The sequence below is a fragment of the Phaenicophaeus curvirostris genome, chromosome 2, assembly GCF_032191515.1.
Source record: "Phaenicophaeus curvirostris isolate KB17595 chromosome 2, BPBGC_Pcur_1.0, whole genome shotgun sequence".
Taxonomy (NCBI): Eukaryota; Metazoa; Chordata; class Aves; order Cuculiformes; family Cuculidae; genus Phaenicophaeus; species Phaenicophaeus curvirostris.
In genome coordinates this window covers 16,846,405-16,872,536 of record NC_091393.1, presented here as the reverse complement: position 1 = coordinate 16,872,536, position 26,132 = coordinate 16,846,405, and the positions used below count along the sequence as shown (strand labels likewise).

General features: G+C 38.9%; 1 protein-coding gene across 1 annotated transcript in view; it reads right to left on the bottom strand.

Moving 5' to 3' along the window:
• The window catches only part of LMBRD1 (LMBR1 domain containing 1), a 71,418-nt gene extending 46,040 nt beyond the window's left edge, over positions 1-25,378 (bottom strand). The window contains exons 1-7 of the mRNA XM_069851432.1: positions 25,290-25,378; positions 24,366-24,542; positions 16,407-16,467; positions 10,314-10,411; positions 9,289-9,356; positions 4,628-4,716; positions 287-360 (exon numbers count right to left, since the gene is read on the bottom strand). Of these exons, the coding sequence (XP_069707533.1) occupies positions 287-360; positions 4,628-4,716; positions 9,289-9,356; positions 10,314-10,411; positions 16,407-16,467; positions 24,366-24,542; positions 25,290-25,346 (624 nt within the window). The 5' untranslated portion in view covers positions 25,347-25,378. The remainder of the gene's footprint in view (positions 1-286; positions 361-4,627; positions 4,717-9,288; positions 9,357-10,313; positions 10,412-16,406; positions 16,468-24,365; positions 24,543-25,289) is intronic.
• Positions 25,379-26,132: the final 754 nt, after the last annotated feature.

Here is a 26,132-nt window from a genome sequence, read left to right as displayed (position 1 = left end):
GAATGTATTACAAGCCACAAGAAATTACACGATCTGCCCTTGCAGAAACACACAAACTAAGCCTGATCTGTGCTCAAGCAGTGGATCGCTGGTTCTTAAACTTGAAGTAAAAAAAGTCATTCCTTTCATTCCAAGAATTTCAAAGTAGTCCTTCAAGCCGTGAAAATCCAGAGCTAGAAGACACTGTTGAAGCTGCTTAGCATGACAGTTTTCTGTACAGGTATAGACAGTGAAAACCGGAAGTACCATGAATGTAAAGAGGTGAAACACTTGTGTAACAACTTACTGTGTAAGTGATAGCTGCCAACATTCCAATCACTGTCAAGGAACTAATGGAAAATGAAAGGGCGGTTAAGCCATCTGCAAAAAAGAAAAAGCGCCTTTTAAATTCTTACAATACAGGTATAATAACGTTTCTTCCCGAATTGTTTTCCTCAAGACATTGAAAGTTCATTACATGAATGAAAAAAGTTATCAGCCATAACAACTCAGATAAAAATCTGGTATAGCTTTTTGGCAGCAGTAGATGCTCCTCCAGTACTGCAAGAAGCAATTCAAATGGCTGAAGAGCCACCAATCAACTTACTCCCATAGCCATCTAATGCCTCTTCAAGACTTAATTCAAGACTTCAAGACTCCAAAGAGTGCTGCAGCAATTTTGACATTAGTTCTGGATGGTTCATCTTTGTTTTGTTATTACAAGATTTCTCAAATGAAAGCACTATGCAGCAGATCAGGCAAGCACAGATCCTTCAAACAAACCAAGCCAGGCTGCAGGCCTCAGCTTCACTCAGACCATGTACATCCTGAAGCACAAACTGGAAAAAGGTTAGGAGTCTAACAAGTTACTGTAGCCTGACTATGACTAGAAATGAAAAGCAATAGTAGGAAAGTACTACCAAACCCAACCCCCAAGACTTCAAATTCCCTGAATCCTCCTGCATAATTTCTCACAACAGTCCTGTCCCCAGCCTCACTATGCAGGACACATGGCAAGCTTTTTTAGTTAAATAATAATAGCACAGAAACTTGTAGTAGCTTTTATAGAAATCAACTAAGCAATCAATTTAATGTTCACATTTAGTCTTAACTCAGCTACAATTTAGTGTTCTCCCCCACATCCTCACCTCTAGTCAATTAAAGCACTTAGAGGACAATAACTTTTATTCCTACTCACACAGAATTCTTAGCCAGCTTCCATTCACCAGCATCAAGTACTCAAACTGAGAAATCCTGCTAGTTACCCTCTGTGAGAAGGTGTATCTTTCTTCTGACCAACAAAACAGGCCTCCTTGCAAAATCACCAAAAACTAATAAAACAGCACAACCAAACCCAACTTCAGAGCTCAAATATTTCCTTCAATGTTTTTGCTAGCTAATACCAAACAACTTTTCCAAAGCTAACAGCAGTATGTTCTTAAGTTTCAGAAACTACAGCTATGTTTGAAACTGAAAAATAGCCACCCCAGCACTCTTCCTCCTTTCGTTCTTCTGAAAGTGTTAGCTATGTTCTGAACTTTAGGAGGAAAAACCCCATGCAGAATTGACCCCTATTTCTAACATATCACACAATATAGTTGAACACCATATTTTACGACCATTCTGTATATATATTGGAAACAAACTCGAAAATCCATTTAAAATCTTTGAATAACCTTCAATGGCACACGGAAAAATAAACTAGCTAATAAATTGGTAATTGTATACCAGAAGTATATTATCAGGCTCTGCCTCAGTAGATGAGTTTGCCTTCCTTTCATAATCCCACTATAAACTAAATGGACATATAACAAATATCCAAAATTAAGAATCTGGTGTGTCTTGTGTTAACTACAAAAATACCATGGAAAAGGATAAGGTAATATAAAAAGAGGACAACAGGCACAAGTAAGACCACAGGAAAGAGTTTTGTCCTTATTCCTGCAACATTTGGACATGAAAGATCACCTTGCAATAATACTCACCTGGTACTTGCTGTTTGTGAAGTACCTTTATAAAAACACTGCAGCCTTTTCGCAGACAAGCTGAAGATAAGCCAGTGTGCCCAGGCAGCACAGAAGTCCAGCAGCATCCTGGACCATATTAACAGGGACACATCCATCTACTAAGAAGAGGGACCACATACCCTAACTAGTTTTGAGGGCCCCACTACAGGTAAGATGAATAAATTTGAGCAAAGGGAGAGCTAAGAGATAGTCAGAGGTTGGAGCACACACTGTGAAGAGAAGTTGACAGAGCCACAATTATTCAGTTGGGAACAGAGATAGCTTTGGGGAGACCCAATATAATGCGCCTGCTTATCAAAGAGGTGGAGGCTAGACTCTTCAGTGGTGCATCACAGTTGAGTGTGAGACAATGGGTGACAGTATGTATACCTTCACTGGACATGAGGGGATGTTTTTTTCAGCATGAGATGAAAGTCTCCATCCTAAGGGATTTTTCAAGATCTGGCTGATCAAGCCTTGAACAACCTGGTATGACCTTACAGTTCCCTTCCTTCTGCCAGAGACTAAAAGACCTGAGATTTCTTCAGTCTCAACTATCTTCTGTAACTCCAAGTCACAAGGAAAAGCTGGTAGAGTCAGAAATCAAAATCAGACTTCTACATCAAAGCCCAGTATCTTCATAATTAAACCTTCCTAGAAATAAACGCTAGCTATACTGTACTTTCATAGATAGGACATGTACAGAGCTGAATATTGAACAGCCAGACATATCAAAACAGCCTAGAAAAAATAGCTTATGCCTCAGCTCAACTACTGTAACTACCTGGATGAACAGTCTAAGCAGTATTTTATACTATCCTGTCAGTTAGAATCTTTGTGAATCAAGAGAAAAACCAGCAGACAGACAAAATAAAAAAAAAAAAAGCTATGGACTTGTCCTCCCTATCTCCTATGCTCGCAAGCACAACTTACAGCACAGTGTATACTAGGATGAATGACTCTGCAATTATATCAAAAGCAACAAGGGCTTCAAGTGTGTAAGTAGCAAGACAAAGATAAAGCAAAATGTGGACTTCCTGCCAAGTGGTGCAGGGTGCTTGGCGATACAAGACATGGAAAAGTAACATACTGTGTCCTTTCTTTGTCAGAGCCTTCACTAGCAAGACCAGACTTCATGAAACACAGGCTCAAAAGACCAGGGGGAAAGTCTGGAAGGAAGACATATCCTTGGAGGAAGGGCATCAGATCACAAAATACTTAAGCAAACTGAACATACAAAGTTGATGGGCACTGAAGGGATACACCAAGTGCTGACAGCTGGCAAGTGTCATCGCAGGGAACATTTAGTCAGCAGAAAATTCTTAAAATAATGCAAAAATATTATTTGACCAAGGCTCATAGCATTATATTCCAAAACATTCAAGCAGAAGCCAGTACTTTGATACATAGCAAGAAAAAGAAATTTTAGAGCAGTTATGCATTTGCATTAATGTTCCCTAGATAACTTTTAGTTCCCATTTTTCTGAATGTATTTGGAAAGTGACACGAAGCCTGTCTTACCTCACTTACAAAATACTTTCTGTACACCTTTGCTCTGAAAGCACAACCTAGCTAAATACATGAACTGCATAAGCTAAAGGTTAAATACAACCTCATGGAGTTTGGCCTTCACAATAGTCCTTTATAACCCTGTCACATACACAAACAAAGGCAAACAGAACAATTTCAAAAGAGGTCAATACTAGGAGAACAAAGGGGAAAAAAATCATAACACCCATAGAATTTTCCTGTCTAAATAGACAAAGCCTCTTATAGAATCATAGAATCACCAGGTTGGAAGAGACCCACCAGATCATCAAGTCCAACCATTCCTATCAACCACTAAACCATGCCCCTTAGCACCTCATCCACCCATGCCTTAAACACCTCCAGGGAAGGTGAATCAACCACCTCCCTGGGCAGCCTCTGCCAGTGCCCAATGACCCTTTCTGGGAAGAATTTTTTCCTAATGTCCAGCCTAAACCTCCCCTGGCGGAGCTTGAGGCCATTCCCTCTTGTCCTGTCCCCTGTCACTTGGGAGAAGAGGCCAGCACCCTCCTCTCCACAACCTCCTTTCAGGTAGTTGTAGAGAGCAATGAGGTGTTCCCTCAGCCTCCTCTTCTCCAGGCTAAACAACCCCAGCTCTCTCAGCCATTCCTCATAAGACCTGCTCTCCAGCCCCCTCACCAGAAATAGTCACTTTTATGAAATAGTCTCATTCTTAATGTGAACAGCAATATAGTATTTAATTAGGTAAGCACTCAAACTGTCATACAACAAGACACACTTACCATACTTGAGCTCACCAACTTTAGGGTATCCAAATAAAAGCTGTACTAAGAGAATACACCGTAGAAGAAAACACCATTCCCCTTTCCCCCATTAATACCACAGGAACCCTTGCTGTCAAATTGAGGCTGTACTGAAAGCAGATACTGCCAGTGTCTCCCCCTCTGTATTTTTTTTTCCCCCAATCTGAACAGAAAGAAAAATTTCATTGCAAATATTGAATGTAGGTGTGCAGTTAGCCTCAAGTTAGAAAGCCATCACCAAGACAGTTGGTTTTCTTGTTCAGTGGGTTATAAGTACACCAAAATAATATAGTAGCAAGTTACACAAAACTCAGAACATCTCAAACTTACGACTACTTCCAAATTCTTCAAACAGGAGCTTTACTTTCTCCCATTCTGTGGAATTCTTCTTGTCAGGAATATCCAAAGGAACAAAAGCACTGTAACAAAGCAAAGAAGTCATCTCATGTCCCCTAATTAGTCAAGGATCAAAAGAATTTTACTTTAAAGTTAAGAAAACAGAAATCCACTTATCCTTGAAGAAAAATTGCTTGACCTTAGCTTTTAAAAATTGAGTGCAATGTTCCATTTTATTTACATTCTTCTCAACTTCAAGTACACAGCCAAAACACGTGTTTCAAAAAGTTACTATTAAACTGTGCACTTATATCAAAACCAAACAGGTACTCTGCAAAGTTAAAAACTTAAAAATCAAGAAGTCTTAACTTCTAAAAAGTGTTTGATTTTTAGCTTCTTAACTACACAAGAGGTAAATTAAGGCTAGCATTCAGATTTTGTCCTTGTATTTGCCTCTAGTAGTTATTCTTTCTATGAAATAGCATTGAGGCAAAAATCAAGATGCAGGTATTAGGTTAGGCAAAATTTCTACTTAACAGAAATAGAATAGCTTTATGTGCTAAAAAGGGTTAACATAGGAGACTTTGGGAAAACTAAGTGACCTCAAGTCCTTTTACTTTAGCATCACTGGATTTGTCTGTGGACCACATGCAGAGAAGAAATGAAATGGCAGAACACCTTAAGCTATTTATAACTTGCTTGCCTTCCCCATCCCACCCCCCCACCAAGAGCGATATGACTTGGGTTTTTTTTTCTGAGACTACCTACAAACAGCTTGTCAAAGGTCACTAATTTGAGCACAAGATACAGTAGTCCTCCTTTACACTCTTCAACTGGTACTCCGATAAATCTTGACTGAAGGAGATGAGCAGGAGCAGAATCAGATGCCCAATCTTCCTGTTCCAAGGGCCTCAGAATGGCATGCAAGAGCTACAAATTCACACACTTCAGCCCCAAGCAAGCAGGAATCTTATATCCCCTCCTTTCCTGGGTACCCTAGTTAGAAGCAAGCTAGCCAGAAGGCTAACTAGCCCACTTGAACACACTTTTGACCTTTAGTTTAACAGGCCACAAGAACAACAAAACAGAGCCCGCACACTTAGCAATCCAGCCCACACTCTCAAAGGGCTTGTAAAAAATAGCCCACCCCTTGTACCAGCACAGCACTCAGCAGTTTAGGCCTATTCATGCACACTAAGCAAGAAGAAATTTCACAAAGGTCTTGGCTATTTTGCTGTGTTAACTAAATGGTCAACGCAGCCTGAGGGCCATAGCAGCCACCAACAAAAGAAGTTGCCATGGTAAATAACTCAATTCATCTGTCATTACTGTGGTGCAATAAAAGTCAGGCCATTGACAGCAAACGAAAAGAGTGCAAGTGCAGGGTTTTACAGGTCTAGTTGAGAACTCGGTTCATGCAAGCAGAAAGAGCAACTGAACTGTTACGTCTTGCAAATGAGTTGTGGACACACATGAAATGATAAACTGCAGTAATTTTAAGAATAGAAGCAAACTGCTATGCCATTTAAATCACATTCTGGGAATATTATAATCAAGACTAGATCAATATCTAAGCTGCAGAACAAGGAAAGTAAATGCAGGACAAGCAGTTTAAAACTATTAACTTGTAACAGAGCTAGTAACAGGTACAGACGGGTCAAGTTGAATTCTTAAATCAAAAAGTGTCATTAACTGTCATTCCTCATAGAATACTGACACATTAGATTTAAACGCATTTCCATTAAGTGAATTCTACTACATATAATTTGCATAATTATTTATAGACTAATTAGACATATTCATAGCTTAAGCTGCTAATGGTTCTAGAAAGTTTAAGGTAACTTAATTCCAAACGCTGACAGTCAGGGCAACATTCCTTTTAGAGCCATACACATTAGCTTCAAAAGCAAATATTTTGGCTCAAACCAGACTGCTGTATAAGGATGCCTTAACATAGATTGTAGCATCTCAAGCCCCTTGGCTCCAGCACATGACGTTTAAGAGTAAATAAACTGTTCAACAAAAACAGAATTTCTAAGAAGGGGAAGGAATTACAAGAAAGTATTAGTTAAGTACCCAAGTATATAATACTTCCTATACTTGGCTTTTAATGGTATTCTTCAAGTTATTTTTATGCAAAGCATTTAAGTGCTATTACAGACATGCATATTTTTGCCACAGCCTAGAGTACATGCCTACAATAAGTCCTTGTAACAGCCTATAGTAAGAGCTTTGAGCGTTACTCCAACCAACAGTCCAGGCAATGGAATAGTGCTCACTGAGCTTTGCCATCAGCTTTAAAAAAACCTCCAAGACCATCTGGTACCAAACAGATATTACATTTCCAAAAATAGTCACATGGTTCCCCAATGGGGCAAAGCAAACTTCCAGGTAAGAATAAGATTTTCTTAAACTTAAAGTTTTATCCAGCTTTTATGATTTCTTCAAGGACTGCTGACTAGGAAAAGCTGTAGGGTTTCTTGTGTGGACCTGTTTTCCAAGGAACCAAACTATTTACTGATCTGTTTTAATTATACAGATTGATTTAGCAATAATCAGAACTGAGGTTTTCTTGGTGAGAAACAGCAGTCATGTGAGCACAATATGACAGACTATTTGCTAGGCACTTAACAAGAAATACTCCAAGCCCTCTTGCTAACTGTGTGCATGACTATTCTAGTGCATTAAGCCTAGTCTCCAAAAATTTAATCCAGTACATAAAACTCCAGTCTGTTTCAATGCTGCTGTGATCCTGACTACCAGCACAAAAATCTGCTATGGCCAAGTACAGGCAGTACAGCAAGATTTGTTTCCACTAACACATTTCACTTGAGGCCCTCATGTAGAAGCTTCAAGTCCCACAATTCTCTTTCCTATCAAACTGAGACTTCTGAGGCTCTTTGCTCTTAATGTGCAGACTATTGATGAACTGGGACAGATAACTTGTGTAACAAGCACATACCTAAACACTGAGATACCTGCTGCTTTTTATATATATATATATATATATATTGTTTTTTATTTTACAGATAGCTACACTAGAATCGGAGTTCACATTTTTCTCTGGCACAGACACCTCACTTGCTTCCTGAACTGAGCTGTTCAGTTCTGCCATTTCCCTTAAAGAAGGCAGAAAAATTCTGTCCTGAAGCAGCATTTGAAGTAGCAAATAATGAATTTTCCATTCTGAGGGCATCAGGATGATGCTACTATTTACTCATTACCATCTTTAAAAAAAATAAGCAACCTCATACATACAAAAGCCAAAAAATGTTCCAATTAGAATCCAGAAATACTGAAACCCTTGTAAGTCCCTAAAGGAGTCGTGTCTCCTTGCAGTATGTATTCTTGCAGTGTAGATCAGTGAGTTTCAAGTCCGTCCCTATTCAAAAGCACTGTTCCTGAAACTTAGTCCTATCCTTACTACACCTGTCTGGTTTGCAACTCAACTCACGCAACTTCAGAGAGGACTGCAGAAGCCACTAATTCACAAGTTGTGAAGACTTACAAGAACAAGTCTAAAAACAAAGGATGATTAGTAAGTCAAGAACCACGTTCTTACTAGAAGAGATGAGCATGCTTACAGCTAGCTACTGAGGATTCAGCTAACGTCTACTAGAGATACTGCAACAGTTCCCAAATTGGATATATTATACAGCATATATATGCATGCCAACGATGGGAGCCAGCAGTCAGAAAAGCTTCCAAGAGAAGTTTTAATACTATATCTAGGCCATGATTAAGCTAACTCCTTTAGTCTCCCATAATAGCAAACGTTACTTTTATTTGCAAGAACAACAGACTTTAAACATGTACCTTAAACATTTATCAAAACTAAGCCAATATTCCACGATAAGGTGGTATACAGTTAGAAGCAATAATTTCAGTCTGGTTTCTACTTGACACTCCAGCACTTCAATATGGATCATTTTAGCATACATTTAGTAAATTTTACCAGCTTTATTGCTGCAGTCAAAATGCTAAAAAGCTTACAGTACAGCATACATTAGTAACATGCAATATCGGTATGCATGTCACGTTTAACGGTGATCTTAAATTGAGTTTGTAATTCTGCTAGGACTTGCAGAATAACAGCATTTCCTCCAAGTTACCCATTTAAGTAATGTCTGCCTTTCAAACACTCAGTGGAACCTTTATCGGACAAGGCACAAATAGTATAGGGCTATACTTGATATACATGTCCTTCACAGAACACTTCCATGTAGGAAAGTACTAAGCAAGTAGCATCTACTCATATTTCTAAAAGCTGTTTCGGGATATCCATGAAAACATGCGATAGAGGCAGAACACAGGAAGAGCACAAATATTTCACTCTTTGTACTCCAAGATATCAAGGCAGTTGTAAATGTGATAGCTCCACAAGTCTTTAGTGGATGTTCACACTGCAGAAAGAAGCAGAACCTGAAAGCGTAAGTACCTCCACAATCAAAAAAACTATTTTAGCTTCCATTTAAACTCTTACTTTTCATGTACGTAATTCTCCAGATATTTAAGCCCTGTAAAGAGATTAAGCTAGATAGTCTTTATATGAGCTGAGTGCACCATAACCAACCTTTTTCATCTTGCATAGAACAAAGTTCTGTTTGGGGTTGTATTTACTATATCCCCCAACAACGTTCAATACAGATACTTACCCAATTAACAGGAGAACTGCACAAACTGTCATGAATCCCAGAGTATATTTGAAAGCAGTTTTAACGTGCTGTATATTAAAGAGAAGGTTAATAGATTAACATAAAATAAAACGGGATTTGTCCAGGTTACGGCGAAGCATACTCCGTGTAACACTTTCATAAAAGTACTTCCACAAAAAACATGAGCAGTTTTAGACACAAGTCAGATGTATACATCTTTAAGGAGTCTCACAGCTTGAGAGCTACAAACAATGATACTGAATTATGCTTCCACCACAAACTATGCTCTTCAGCTCTGCCCAGAAACCAGGGTACATTTGTTCAGAGTAAATACACTCTAAGAAAATTCTTATTATCAATGCTTCATATTATGGCTATGATTAGAAGTCTTTTTTTCTCATCATGTCACAGTTATAACTGAATAGATAGGAAAATCATTATGATCAATAATGAAAATATTCTTTAAGAAAGGATTTTCATTTGAGACATTAGCACCTTACTGGCATGCATTTATTGTAGTCCCTGCAACGTCATGCATGTCAAAAATCTTCAGTGCATTACAAAAATAATCAAGATCTAGTTTCAAGTAGATTACTACTGCCCACTTCTAGAGAAAAGACAAATGCTACAAAAAGGTACTCAAATTTAGTGTGCATCCCAGAATCAGTACAATATTTGTCTCCTACTTTAAAACCTGTTTTCTATTCTAAGAAAAACCTTATGTAAGAAGAAGTTTTAGCTTCCTCTATATGAAGTACAGCTCAAAGGAACTTGTAGGAAGATTCATGGAAAAACAGATTTTAATTATTGATCTCACTAAAGTTTCATTTCAGGTGAGACCACAGTGCTTAGAATAGACTATGCCAGATTTGGTGTTATTAAAAGCTGCTTCAGTATTTTTAAAATATTCAGTAAAGAGATGCTATTAACATTATAGTATTAAAGTTGGACTACCATTCTTGCTTTCGTTTTTTTACATTCATTTGTCTTTTCACTGCTTAGTGAATTTGCTAGAGTGAACTTACCAAGCATGTGTTGCCATCATCTTCTTCCTTCTCCTCATAATAGAAATAGACAAAGGGAATCCACAGGAAGACGCAGAACAGTATAATCGAGTACAAAGCTACAAGGAAGAATTTAATTAAGTCAAGAGACAGTTACATTGGCACTTCATTTACTGCATAAGTAATTCAAAGGAAAGAATCAGTTTCCTCTCCTCCTAGCTGTTGCTAATTTCAAGCACTGACAAGTTAATAAAACTTACTAGCCAGCATATGAACTACTACTAGTTTGTTAACTCCAAAGGACTTTTACAATTAACCCTTTCAAACCAATGATTTCAGATACACCTCCAATTTGGCAATGACAAAAAGACTAAAAGTAATAAACTGCATGCAGGCGATATATAGGACTAGCACACTGGGACAGAGGTAGCATAAAGGATGGTGAATAAAAGCAAGCTACGTCACCTAAAACAGGAGTTGTTCATAGAAAGGATATACACAAAAATACAACACATTTCAAGTTACTTACCTCCCCTGGCGGAGCTTGAGGCCATTCCCTCTTGTCCTGTCCCCTGTCACTTGGGAGAAGAGGCCAGCACCCTCCTCTCTACAACCTCCTTTCAGGTAGTTGTAGAGAGCAATGAGGTCTCCCCTCAGCCTCCTCTTCTCCAGGCTAAACAACCCCAGCTCTCTCAGCCACTCCTTATAAGACTTGTTCTCAAGCCCCCTCACCAGCTTTGTTGCTCTTTGGACTCGCTCCAGAGCCTCAACATCCTTCTTGTGGTGAGGGGCCCAGAACTGAACACAGGATTCAAGGAGCGGTCTCACCAGTGCCGAGTACAGAGGGAGAATAACCTCCCTCGACCTGCTGGTCACACCGTTTCTGATACAAGCCAAGAATCACAGACTCACCAGGTTGGAAAAGACCACTTGGATCATCGAGTCCAACCATTCCTACCTGCCCTTAAACCGTGTCCCTGAGCACCAGGTCTCGATGTCTGCTCTGAACAAGCCCTGGCCATTGCAACATAGCAATATAGCATCATCACTTAGCCTCCTTTCTTTAAAGGAGGAACTAATTGAAGAATGCAACAGACATTTATCCAAATAGCCTCTAAATCAAAACAGTCATACCGTCTTATTACTTTTATGCACAGATGATCTTAAGAGACTTTAAGCCACTTAGTTTAACACAGGTAAAGTGTTAAGCTAACACAAGTCTTCATGAACACTAATTGCTAGGTTTGACAAAATTAAGAAAGCCCACATTCAGATCAAGAATATCAAGTTTATATCTTCATCTCCTTGCATTAGAAGTTAAATGCTTTTTTAGACACCATTATTTAGTGAAATCCTTCAACACTTCTGAATACCTTAAAATGTTTTAGAAGTCTATTAGGAAACCAAAAGCTGTCAAGCAGTACGTTACAGTATTTGCACTCGACAAGGAAAGTCTCCGTAGCATAGGCCCTCACTGTTCAAAGTACCACACAATCAATACTGCTTGGGCAACCACAAAAACCAACCCTTTAAGTGGGTAAATAAAGATATCCAGGACCACATTAATGTGATCTCTTGAGTATTTTTAATCTTTGCCTCATTTTGCGTAACTGATCAGCGTCTTCCCATCACTAACCAGTATAAATCATCCTTATGTTATTTTGGTGGCTTCTAGGATTGGCTAGTTCAATTCTTAGTGTATTCACATACTTCAAAGAAATCTACCTCATCATTTCTAGTAAAGTATGTGTAGAAGCCAATTAACCTAGAATCTAATAGGAGTAAGAAGTTATTTCTAAACAGAACTCATTCTTCTTAAAAATATTTAAAGGTAGTAGAGGTATCTACTGGTTAGAATGCTAAGCTAGCACACCAGTGTAATAAACCGAACAATTTCTTGGTTAGTTCAGAAACACTCACTTTTGCCAAGAGCACAGAATTCAGGGCTCCAAGACACCTTAAAACTTCAAACTGTGAAATGCAGCATTCTTACATCGTCTAGAGCACTTCTCTAACTGCTTTCATATTGTGAATGTCTTCAGAAATCAAATCTCTCCAACGTAAAATCCGCTTTTTAAGACTAGTCGTAAATCAACACTATAATGTGCCATTAAATTAGGCAAGTTATATGCATCATTAATCACAGATCAGAATAATCAGCCCATAGAGGTCACTGCAAGCACAGAAAACAGCCTTACTTCTAAGTTTTACTATCTCAGATTCAGCACATCTTGTTTACACATAGCTTATTATCTAATGGGACTGATGCATGCTGCCTCCAAGGGGATAAAGGAAGAGAGACTTGAATCCAAGTGAACAGCCTTATTTCATACAGTTCCTAGATATCATTTACTACTACATCAATAAAACATTGGTACCACCTAAATGCTCTTGCTGCAGTAACTTAATTCAATTTTAAGAGAACAGCTCAGGCTTCTAACACTAAACTCAGGGTTCTTTTTTATTATTTAAGCCACTGGTGTTCAGTTACTGAATACACAGCTCATCTGTATTTGGAAATTGTTTTACATAGTTTTATAACATGATGATAAAACACACTATAAATCCTTTCCTTTCTGAAAACTGTTTTCTGACTCTTTCCTGTAATTCTTCATGCTAGTGTTCAGTTTCCTAACTTTCTCATTTGCTACAACGTATTGGCAGAGGACTATTCTCAATGGCTACTGCCAGTCAGCTACACTTTTCAACCAAGCTTTGCTGAATTGTTTTATTTAACTGTATCGAGGCTGTTAAATTGATGCATAGTTTTTCCATACTTCACCAGGTTTTGAAAATGCCTTCTTAAAAAAGACCATATTGGCTACTAAACCAGTGGAAGAATCTAATGAGGTATTAGACTATCTAGCTCACCTTAATTATGAGAAAGTTACACCTGGTAGTAATCTTGAAGTTAAAACCAATCATCCCTTCATGTTTTCATTTGGCCTTTTTATTCTAGTACTATGCAAGAGCAACTAGGAACAAAGAAAAGCAAAATGCAGTAGGTAGAAGAAATCAAAATACTTCAGGAACTGGGAAGATGTCAAACAGGATCTGAGTTCAATATAGTCCCTCAAATCCCTTTGAGGAAGTGGAAGAACATTATAGGATCAGAAGTCTCTGCCACCACACAAAACTTCTGCTCTTCCAGATGGTATCACATACTAATGCACTGCCTAACTTCAGTACTACTAAGCTGCTTAAACCAATGCTTTGCTGTATACCCCCTCACTTCTGTTGAGGGGTCACAAGCTATGTCAGAAAACCTAAGATGAATGTTTTCGCTCAAATACATTATTCTCACATAAAAAAAAAAAAATCTCTTACAACTTTTTTTCCACCTATTTTTATGGCTGCAATAACAAACATCTTGTTTGCCCCAGGGAAAGTTAAGGAATACGAAACAGTAATGAATTCCAAGTCACACACACCTGTTGGAAGTAGGACAGTTTTAGCACTTCACCACAGTAGGTGTCAATACTGTAACAGACTTTCAATTTTTGTTCTGCCAGATTGCTTCTCAAAATCACACTCATTAGGAGAGCGTTTCTATAGATGTAACTCCACAATATTTGTCAAGTAGAGCTACACAAGACTTCCACAATATTTAGCATGTCTTCTCCTAGGACCAGACCATGAAAACATGTAGCTACATTTGACTTCTGTCTAACAACTCCTAGAAGCCCAGGTGTTTGCATCAATGACTCAGTATTAAACACTTGCAGTAAGCAGACAAAACTCCATGCAAAATTCATCCCAGTTATACCAAGTATTACCCTGGATAAATTTCTACTCAAGAACTTCAGCCTAGGAATCACCATACAGTAACTAGTGTTGACTTAAGACATAAATCCATTTAAGAAAAAAAAAAAAAGGAAATGGAAAATTTGAAGTTCAGCATAGACTTTAAGGCATGCCCAAAGGGATGGCCATAAAAGTTATCAGACACTCCTTGCCACACTATAGTTGGCAAACACTTAACCCATGTAGGTCAAAAGATTTTAGACTACCTCACAGGAAGAATAGGATCTACCAATGACATCCTTTCACCATTCACAAGAATCTTAACCAAAGACACTGAACATCAAGCTCACTCCAGTACGTAGGATTTACTTGCTAGAGGAAATAGACCTACAGAACACAGATCCAGGTTACCATTGTTTCAGCCTGGTTCTCCATGATACAAAGGAAAATGCAGTTGGATGGTTTCCAGTTCTAACCCTTTCTGAAAAAGGCTTTTCTTCCAAACACAAACTGACATGGTGTTTTAGAGCATCTGCCAACTACTGATCATTCTTCAACCACTCAAGTACTGCCAGACATTCTACTACAGTTGGGTTTATGATAATTAACACTAAGCCCCTACGGCTTCAAAGCAATCTGTAGACTGCTTTCCTAAATAAAGCTCTTAGGCCACCGAAGTCCCACTTCAAATTACAGGTATCTCAAGCTTCATTCTTCAATTTACCTCAATTATCATTCCACCAGTACAAAGCCATTCTACTTTTGTATTAGTCTAGCCAAGAAATCAGCTAAGTGTGAGAAATAAAACATTGTTTGTGGGGACCAACGACTTTGTTAAAAAAAGTAAGTTTTTCTGCATTTAGTGACAGTTTCCTCAGTAAACCACAATACAGGTAGCACAGTAAACCTTAACAACCTAAAACCTCAAGGCACAGCCTCAAAATTCTTGCCACAGTTAGAAGCAACTTGGATTGAAGGGCAGTGGTCTGCATAGCAACTACTCCTATTTAAAGTTTGCACATATCTACAGGAGGCAAAATAGTTTTTGTTGCATTTTCTGGACAGATGAGGAAGTACTAGTATTCATATTCTTTAGTATAAAAGGAGATTTCTGATCTACTCATCCTGTTTAAAGAAAAACGTGCCTAGACGAAATGCATTTAAAAGATACAAGTACGAAAAACACGGAACAGCATTACAAGACTGGAAGAGCTGTTTAACTTATTCCTTCTCAGCTTTCATTTTCCTATACTGTGAAACAGCAGCAGGGGACTAGACCTAATGATGCAGGAGAGGCATTAGAATGTTTTTATACAGGAATAATGGAGACTTCAGAAAAATAAGTTACCTATTACTGTTCACTTCAATGTAGCTCCAGTTATAGCAAACTGGGCATCGAGTCTTCACATTAAAATCACAAAAGAAAAACACTTCCAAAACCATCTTTAAATCTCTACCACCATCTGGAGGATATGCTATGAAAAACATTAGTCCTACAATATTTCAAGTAGACCTGTCCAGAGAGGCCAAAACCAAAAGCAGTTTCAACTACTCCAAAAATTAGTTCAGGATTTACCAAGAGACATCTTGCTTTAAAAAGAGGCTCAATTAGCCCAAAACACCTCACAGAAATTTACCAAGCAGTCTCATAGACTATGGGTTGGCTCTTTTGAATGTATATATATTTTCAGACAGAAAACTTCAAGCCTTACGAAAGTAGAAAACTACCTCTGAGTTCATATCATAGACCAAGGTAGGTTTTTCACTCAAACCATGATAAGCATCACTTGTCTATAGCTACCTCTTAGATATATTCATTAGCAGTAGAACTTCTAATAAGGGAAGTACAATCAACTGCTCTAAAACTATGCAGTGGTTTGGCAAAGAGTTACTTTATTAGATTTGATTTCAGTCAATTTTTTGCTTCAGTTTTGTTTAGGATTACCACTCTGGATGCTCCTTTACAGTAGCTTTTACTTTGAATACGGTAGTTGCTGAATCTGTTAACGCACAAACATTACACTAACCATTTCAAGAACTTAACACAGGGTAAGCAAATTTCACTGTTACACGTAAAGCACCATGAAAGTTACAGCAAAGCCACATGTTTCTCTTTATAGACCTGTAGCCACATACAGAGGAAACAAGTTGACAGCAGATTATATAACAGAAGCCATTATTTTTTCCACAGTTTGGCCTTCGGTACATTTACATTTTTAGGTGGCTCTTGAATGTAAAAAAAGTCAGTAAAAGGCACTAATAGTAAGACTAAAGTTCAACCAAAAAAGAATAACTCAGTATGACCCCTAAAAACTCCATGCCTTCACTTAAAGGTCCAATTAATTTAAAAAGTTGTAAGTTAATACTTACTGTAGTACCCATAAAGTACGGTGTCTTCAATTTGTCTTGTAACATTAGCATCAGCCCAGTCCTAGTTATAAAGGATAGAAGCATTTAATACTAAATTAAAATAAAAGAACACTTCATTCAATAGAAATCCTACACAAATGAAGGAGCTGCTATCATGTGCTTAAAGAAAAGTATAAATCACTCAGTTTTCCCATTTTAAGTGTCGGAATTTAAGTTAAACCTAGTTCACCTAACAGACTATTAAGGGAACTGCATTTTGAAGGACTGTAGTAGTATCCACACTGCTTATACTCACTTTTGCTGTTCATCTCATGCTTCAAGCTGTAAGGTTTGGGTTTTTTCAGATTATGAATCCTTAGCTACCATACATTATATTGTCAACACAAAATTTAAAGAAAATTATTACTGAATGCCATTTTTAGCAGATAATTTAGTACATATGCTTTTATTCTGTACTTGGTATTGAAGCAACACTTAAAATATATATTTTTATGAAACTGATTCTAGTTTCCTACATATTAGACAAGGCAACTGTTGAGTCTGAAGCTCAACCTGAACAGTTTCCTGAGTGTTCTGTAAAAAAAGCAAATTCAGGCATGATTATTTCCAGTTCTAGCCATTTTCTCTGGACTCTGAGCACTGCAGTGAGCACTAAGCTTCAAAGTCAAGTCCTTGCAGGGACAAAGCATGGTACATTAGAAAAGACTGCACAGACATCCAAACTGTATGAATTGCCCAGACCAGTAGATGGATGCAATGGACTTAACTTTATAATCAACACATTTACTTCTGCTTTAAATTTTTTAAGAATACATGCACATGCAAAGCATTAATGGAAGGACCCAATCAAGTCAAGAATGCATTCATTTTGAAATCAGTATCTCAATTAAAAAAGCATCAGTTTATCAGCAAGGCTAACAATAGGAATTGCTTAAAGAGCCCCCCCAAAAATCCCACTTCATATAACCAATATTCAGATAATGAGATTTCAGTCACAGAAATAGCATCACAAACTAGAGCTGAGGAAAGATGGAAGTGAAAATACAATTCTAGCTACACTGGTAAGTGCACACAGCCAGAAAGCCAAAACCAAGTCCTTGTCCCCTTGTCCCATCTATTTTTTCTTCTCCTCTAGAAGAACCATTGATTTAAGAAAATTAAATGTTTTGTAGCATAATCATTGCAAGCTAAACTCAGGGACTGAATACAAAGGTCCGAACCTGCCTACATAGCTTTATCATATTCCAGAACTGTTCAAGTCTTGTGGCATCCAATCCACGTGCAGTCAAGATCAATAAAGTAGTTATCCAGAAGCAAGAACTCTTCACAACTTAGTGATTTGGGAGACACCAACAGAACAGAATCGGTGAAAAGAGATTCAGTACCATCAAAGCTCCTTTTGGTTTCTTTGTGTAGGCTTTTTTCAACTGGTAAGCTCAAGCCCTTTCAGTTGTTGTAAAAGATGCATCCATTAACAGAGAGCACATGAAAAACAAGCAAGCTTACTCCTTAAAGAATACACACGACTAACACTTACTTTATCAGTTCTCAGAACTGCCTAAAATTCTCATGGAACATGGGCTTGATGACATACCATAAACACTTCATTACCCTGTTACCTAAGAAAATCAGCACCACCTTCCTTCAAATTACTATATAAAGACCTCCAGTAGGCCACTTCACATCAAGCTTTTCAAGTTCATTGTCTGAAATAAATTACATTATCATTCAACCGGAATTTGAGTAGAAAAGCATATATGCATTTTGTCACCTAATCAGCAAAAAGAAAGGATCGAAAGTATTTTAGTGGAAGGGACAGGAGCAACACCTTAAGTTAAGTGTCTGTCATATACACAATAACTTAATCTTTGAAGACTGTCAGGCTCAAGCCCAACAGCCTTTCAACTGAAAAATTTCAAAAGAATTTGATTGTAACAGTACTAAATACACAGCATATTAAAGTGTGTAAGCTGCCTAGTGTTAAAAATTAAGGAAATGCATCGCTTCAATTTAATCGCTTTTTCCTAAGGGAAAGGCAAGACTGAACTAAGCAGGTGGTACTGTTTACTTCCAAGTAAGCGTTAAAATTTTCTTCTATGAGCAACTGAGACACTCAAAACGCACACCAACCAAGAAAAAGCATGAAAAGAAACAGTAAAAACTGAAGTTCAAGTGCCATAGCCACTTTCAAGGAAGAGGCAGACAGTCATTGAAATATGACAGGTCTTAACAGCCAAAAAGACTGCTGCTTCAACTCCAGAAAAGCATTAACATGGCAGGAGGGTTGGAACTAGGTGATCTTTAAGATCCCTTCTAACCCAAACTATTCCATGACTCTATGATACAGACACAGTACTTGAAAACACTGTTTTTCAATTTGTTGTTCAAATTAAGTTGTGTACAGGATTAAAGTAACATACCTTATGGCATATTAAAATATTGAGATATTATCTTACAGTAAAAGATGTAAAGATGTAAAGATGCACACATGCCTTAACTAACACTTTCCATCACTCTGCACAAGAATAATATGTAATGCAAGCTAACTTGACAGTATATCATATCTATTGGGTCAGCTTTCCATCAGCTGCAGAAGCCTCACATTTAAGCAAACTAAGGAGGTAAAAATTCTTCTTGTAGACTAATTATCTGTATGTATATATCATCAGCAACTCAAAAGCTGTAACCAGTTCAAACGAGCTGTTTCAAAAAGTACTGACAGCAGCAGTGTCTTGTCAAAAGCAAAAAGCACTGCTACCTGGTGACTGTCAGAGCTCTGACACTCTCAGCAGCAATGTTAATATATCAAGTTGATGGGTATATGAATTTACTGGACAAGCACACTGCGGACTCAGTTGAGAACTCATCTGGACAGCCTCTAGATCTAGAGTTTTTTCTTCTCCATCCATTACGGCCCAAGCTTGCACTATATATATCAACAACCTTAGAAGCACAGAATTCAGGCATTCTGCACTGTTCTGCTGTACTTCATTCTGTTCCATGCAGGTTAGCAAGCATACATCATATCACCTTGAAAATACTTGTAACAATGTTTTGTTTTGATAGAAAAGGGAATCAAACTGCAAGGATACCTGAAATGACTATGATGGCCTACATAAGTATTCCTTAAGAGTCATAACTTTAATAGAAGCAATGTTGAAGAATTCAGCAGATGTAAATACAGCAATAAGTGTAAAAAGTAAATAGATTAGGAAAACTTTGCTACACAAAGATATAGAAAGGCAGTTTAAGACACTTCCATTTCTCTAAAAGCTAAAACTAAAGCAGCACTCCCTCAAAAGATGAATTTTATAATTGCATTTGTAGAAAACTAGTTATGAAGAAGGCTTGCTTCCCCAAGCAAGCACATAGTGGGGTCTTCCTTCTAGCAACTGTGTCTGGTTAGTGACTCACATTAACCTATTTCAACAGAACCATAATATTCAAGCTGCACAGATAACTTCCCCAAATGAAGGCAGTACAAGCTAATCTGAGATTTTTGACCTTGCTCACTCTTTGTTGGGGGAATGGCCATGAATTTCATCCTTCTGTCCCTGTTAAAGGTGTCATTCCTACTGTCACTGCTGGACTCTGCAAGCATATCACAAGTACTGAGTGAAGCTCCTACTCTCTGCAGTGATAACAGAGCTTGAAGAGGCTTCAGTATTTCTGATGTTTCAAAAGTAGACAAAGCTGCCATTCTGCCGATTAGCCTCCCCCAAAGCTTAGCCAATGAAAAAGAAGATACAACACCAAAGACTGAAGAGTGGGCCATAACATGGTTAGATATAAAGAAATTTCGTATCTGGGACCCTGATATTCTAGCCTATTGCTTCCAAAAATGGGACAAACAGGATTTTGACTGCCAGATGGAGTGTAACATACAGAAACATGCATATGTCAGCCACATCTGGCTACTATGAATATTTTGGCCAATTATTATTACTTCAGTAGTAGTAATTCCTCCTCAGAACAGGAAGCACGGTCTCAGTTTATGATGTCTCAGCTAACACCTTTGTAGAAAAAAACCTGACATTTCCAGTGGTTCTGTATTCTAACCACCTACATAATGAGTTTCTCTAATGATACAAAAGAAATATTAATAGAATGGTCTGCAAAAATCATCTCCCATTAAGTGGATGCTACTCCTTGAATCATTAAGGAGACAACTTGCTTTTAACAGCTTAGGCAGACACCCACAATTTGTGAGACATTCAGTCTAACTAGCCTGAAAGAAATGCCACTGGCTTTTAACTTCACATAGCAGCAAGACTCCTTCCATTTCAAAAACTTAACAGTTCTCATCACATCCCCCGTCTTCTGCTGCATCGACAACAGAATAAAAAAAAAGGACTGTGAAGATAACATCCTTGTTTCAAGCAGTCTTCCTGCTGCAAGACAGTATCAGCTATATTTAAAATATTTATGAGACTTGTAGGTCAGGGGCAGAGGTCCTGGGTTCCAGCATCAATCTTAAGTCTTTAAGCTAGGGTGAGGTTTTCTGTGCCTAAGCGCTTGTTATAAATCAAACAAGCTTTCAGATCAAACAGATCAGATCCAACTGAAGGAATTTGAACTCCATTGCACAAACTAAAGCACTGTCAATGCAAACACAGCTAAAACCTTCAAGATAAAAGTGGTGCTGGTGAATAGTATCAGGCCTTCGCTTACAAGGTAATACACAGGTTCTTTTGATTAGTACTATAACCAAAAACTTGCTTTCCTTCTTAACAGCACTATGATCAAAACTTCCAGAAAAGGTGTTCTGGCAATGAGTTCTTCTGCACAGAGGAATAATGACCAAGTCCATGCACCACTGCTCTTTCCTTCAAGGGCTACACAACTACTGTGCAAAACCTCATGCCAAAACACCTCTGTTCATTAATTGTACAAGCTTCATGGTAATATTTTACAAATTTCACAAATGTTAAGACACACTAACAGGTACCAAATGCCACAAGCCTTTTCTTTATCATAAAGAATAACATGTCTTAATTGAAAGATGTATAAAGAGTAAGTTAAATTTGAATCTTGTCCAAATTAACACAACCTCACAGTTAAAGGCTGACCAAGGTACAGTATACGGCCTGTGACAAGGAAGACTCCTCAGAACAAGGACTACATAACACCATTTTAAATTAATTCATCCAGAAATGATCTTCATTTTCACAAACTTCAGAAAAGGATAATCTGCCTGGTTAATACACTTCAAAGAATTAAGTCAATCCCGGTAGCCAGGGCACAACCTTCACTTGTCACCAAACACACAATTCACAATAAGAACATAGCATCATCAGACTATGCCTTCAATTTAACCTCTGCTATTAGTCTAATATTCTTCTTCCTGACTTTGCTACAAGTTTGTTCACAGGAAAACCTCAAGAATATATACAAGTTGATAGTATGGTCAGATGCATTAAAGGAAAAAGAACTCGAACTCCAAATATAGTATCTCTTCCTTTTAAGTTGAGCATCCTTGACTTTTTCAACTCTCTAGCATCAACACCAGGAATTACAGTTGGGAGGTAGAAGAAAAAGAGTACATACAGAAAAAAATTGTTTACCTAGTATCTGCATAACTTTCACTGGTCTTATGGCAAAAGTGTGGGAACCATCCAGTTGAAAGAGGGTTTTGTGAAATAGCAGGTTTTTTTACATAGGTTATCCACACCTGCTACTTGCCTCCAAAATTTACGAAGTAGAAAAAACTAGCGAAAACTTAACTCATTCTAGCCATCCAAAACAAAGGATTCTTGCCAGAGCCACAGTATTTCAGACATCAGCATCACATCCTTGGAGCTGCAGGATTTGAAACAATGTTCCAAAGGAAGGGCAGTAGACTCCTGGAAATACCCTGAGCCCAATCCAGTCTGTCCTACTTGGGAAGCAGTAGCAGAAAAGTAGTACGTTACCCATAAGAGTGTTAAAAGCCTTAACAATTTATGAAGACCTTATGTTAAGATGCTGCCAGCATCCTAACTAGATATTACTCCTAAACTGAAATTACCAAATCAATAAAGCTGTGTGTTTATGTGCAGGTTTTTATATCTGACTCCATGTCAACCCTGCAATATCAGCAGGGCTAAGCTAAGAAACCCACAATTTCAACACCTGGGTTGGATCAAATGTTTTAGTATCAGAAGATCTCATGCTGTTGCTGCAAAGCTAGAAACTTATTCAGCTGAGCCTTTAAAGAGAAGGAAAGACTCTTCTGCAAGGCAGTATCAAGCAATTTTATTTCAAAAAGCCATCAGCAGCACCTACAAACATTAAGAACTAAGCAATACCAAGAAGCCCTAGAAGCACAGGCAAAGGTAGTTTAAAGAAATAGAAGTTTTACCGCAAGCATGAAAACTTGCTTTTAGGTACAATTTTCTACCAGAAACTACCTACTCTACCACATCACAACATGTGGCCATTAAATAAATCCATCTCAAGAAAAAAAAACAGTATTTTAAGTACACAAATCTTGCTTCCTCAAATGTTTGTAGCAGCTGCATGACCACAATTTACCTATTCTCCTCACATGTTTTCTTCTCAAATCAGGAAGGCATACATTAACAAGATAAGCCTCCTTTGCAGCAGGACATTCTGCTTAGTTCCCAGAAGATATCCGTGTTCCAGATGGGCCTAGTTATATCACTTGTAACTTCTCCAGTCAAGTTAATATATTTCTTAATACTCAGTATTATCCTCATTGAACTGCTATTATTGTGATATAAGAAATGTCTTTTTTATCTTTTATACCCTTCTTAATCCTGAATAAAGAAGGTCTGAAGACACAAACTTTCAACCATAACACTGAACAGTTTAATATATTCTGTATTACCACCAAGAGACAGACATCACAAAAATCATAAGACAGCTCAATTCTAAAAGCTTGTCTAAAGTCCTGTGACTTATATTTACAGCATCACCAGCAAAAACACAGTCTATCAGCTGCAAGATAGTTATGAAGAGTTATCAAGGATCTGGCAGTTTGTTTTCCTTTGGAAGCAAGGCTGAAAGAGAATACAGTCATCGAGTCTTATGTAGGCATTGACCATCTGCCTACTCTCTCATTTGTTTCGGAATGTTCTCTTTTACTGTAGATCCAGGTAAGCTCCAAACCAAACTAAGCCGTTTTTCAAATTATTAACGTGCTCCAGTTCAGCCTGGTTTTAATGGTGGTGTCCTGCCAAGAACACTGGGCCACTGCCTTTGAGAACCATCCTTGAAAACAAAGAAGGCAAATGCTTTAAGCACTAGAAAGAACTCTTGTATACAGCAATGCTCAGAACAGACTACACTAAGTACTCATCCCATGAAGAACTCATTTTACTCAACAACTCCCTAGAGTTTAAGTCCATAAAGATAGTAGTTCAGTTAAAGCAGCATCAGCCAAGAGATACTACTGTAGTCCCCTCATCCCCTCCCCCATGAGTTTTTCCAGCTTTCCCTCTAAAAAAAAAAAAAAAGCACTTATTAACACAGGCTCTACAGTATAGGTAGACAAACGCAGTAAATATTTATAAGTCTTAAAGTTTCAGTACCAGAGTAACAACACATTTGAAAAAAAAATCAAAATAATCTTAGACTGCAAATGGACAATAATAGCATGTCTTTGAACTGAGAAGCAACAAATTCCATCCTACAATGCCTTATGATATACTAAAAAAAAAGCAATATTTAAGAAATTTGTTTATACCTTCAGAATGGCATACTCAGCCCTTTGAGCACATCAGAAGGAATGAGTATTTGAAAATGAGTAGAATATCAAAAATAAATACTAGAAGTGAACACTTAAGTGGAGTTCAAATAACTAATAGAGTTCTGTGTTGTATTCACGGTATTAGTACTCAGCTTCCCAAGAAATTCGGACAGTACAACAGTTATTAACACTCTGCCAGCCAAACAACATCCTCTTTCAACATAAGTGTTTCTTTTGAAAAGGCAGTTAACATTCGAGAAAGTCCATACCTTAAATGTACCATTCGGATTTTTCATGTACGAAACCAAGAAGATGTCCACTGGTAGCAGCGCTGAGGAGATGAGAGCAACTGCCAGCGCAAAGATCGCTGTTATGGTAGAAATCACTTCGCTTTCCCGCCGACTCTGATACTTGCGCACGTAAATCCAGGAGAAAACTAGAATAGCCTAGAAGACATAGGGGAAAACAGGTATGAGTTGCATAATAAGGATGCCAGAAGGTAGAGACAGAAGTTACACCCTATGTTTTGGTATTTATGACCGGTACGGCATCAACACACTTGTCACACAAACCTCAGGGATCAATGGTACATTCCCCACTACAGCTTACTCTGTACTTTTGATACAAAAAGTATTTACTATTAGAAGAAGCGGAACGTTTTGATTTAAGCTAAAGTAGAGTTAAGTTTCATCTAAGTAATGGTATTTTTTCCAAGTCAGACAGAACGTCCCTCTGGTAACATGGGGTTTGTTTGGTTCATGGTTTTATGTTTTGGTTTGTTTGTTTGTCTTTTCAAACAGTGTTTTCTCCAGACACTATTCACTCTTTGGAGATGACAACGCCTTGTGCTCAGTGTGGTCTGTGCTGACCAGATGCGCCTCCTGCCATCGCCTGTTTACAGCCTTTCCGTGTCTCAAACGCGGGGTCAGAGCTAAAGCTTCAAGTTAGCAAGAGATGTGACGGTTGTGAAGTTCGTAACGACACAGAAATTAGCCCTTGTGGAGTTAGACACTACTCCTAAGACCTGAGGGTCGCTGTCCCCGCGTGCCCCGAGCCGGAGCGACCCCCGAGCCCCTCGGGTCCCTCTCTGCCCCCGTCCCCAGCGCCGGGGACACCCGTTGTCCCGGCTCCGGCCGGACGAGGCTCCCTGCAGCAGCCGAGCCCCCGGCGGGCCCGGGACGGGCCGCACTCACCAGCAGCGCCAGGCCGAAGAGGCACCAGCCCGTCAGCAGCTCGGACGCCGCCGCCATCTTGGGTTCCGCTGGCACGCGCAGGCACGCCTCCCCCCGCCCCCCCGCGGCTTTAAAGGGCGGCACCGCCCCCCGGGGAGGAGGGGTGATCCCGGGGGTGTGAGGCGGGGGGGTGGGGCGCTGGGAATGGGAAATTAAACAGCAGCTGATAGAAGGGCTAGCGGTTAAATAGAACCGTGGAGTGACAGAATGGTTTGGGTTGGAAGGGACCTTAAATCCTAGATCCTGTGATTGTCCTAGAAGCTGTGCTAAAGCACATGGAGGTGGTTAAAGGCAGCCAGCACCGCTTTACCGGGGCAAATCCTCTATGACCAACTTAGTGGATTTCTACAAGGGGGTAACGGCAGCAGTGGGCACGGGTGAACCCATGGATGTGAACTGTCTGGGCTTCTGTAAAGCCTTTGACACGGTCCCCCACAACATCCTTCTCTCTAAATTGCAAAGAGGTGGATTTGATGGGTGGATGGCTCGATGGATGAGAAACTGGTTCAAGGGTTGCATTCAAAAAGTAGTGGTCAGTGGCTCAAAGTGCAAGTGGAGATCCGTGACAAGCGGTGTCCCTCAGGGGTCCGTACTGGGACCGGTGCTGTTTAATATCTTCATCAGTGATATTGACAGCGAGATCGAGGGCACCCTCGGCAAGTCTGCAGATGACACCAAGCTGAGTGGTGCAGTTGCCACATCAGAAGGATGGGATGTCTTCCAGAGGAACCTGGACAGGCTGGAGAAGTGGGGCTGTGAGAACCTCATGAGCTTCAACAAGGCCAAGGCAAGGTCCTACACGTG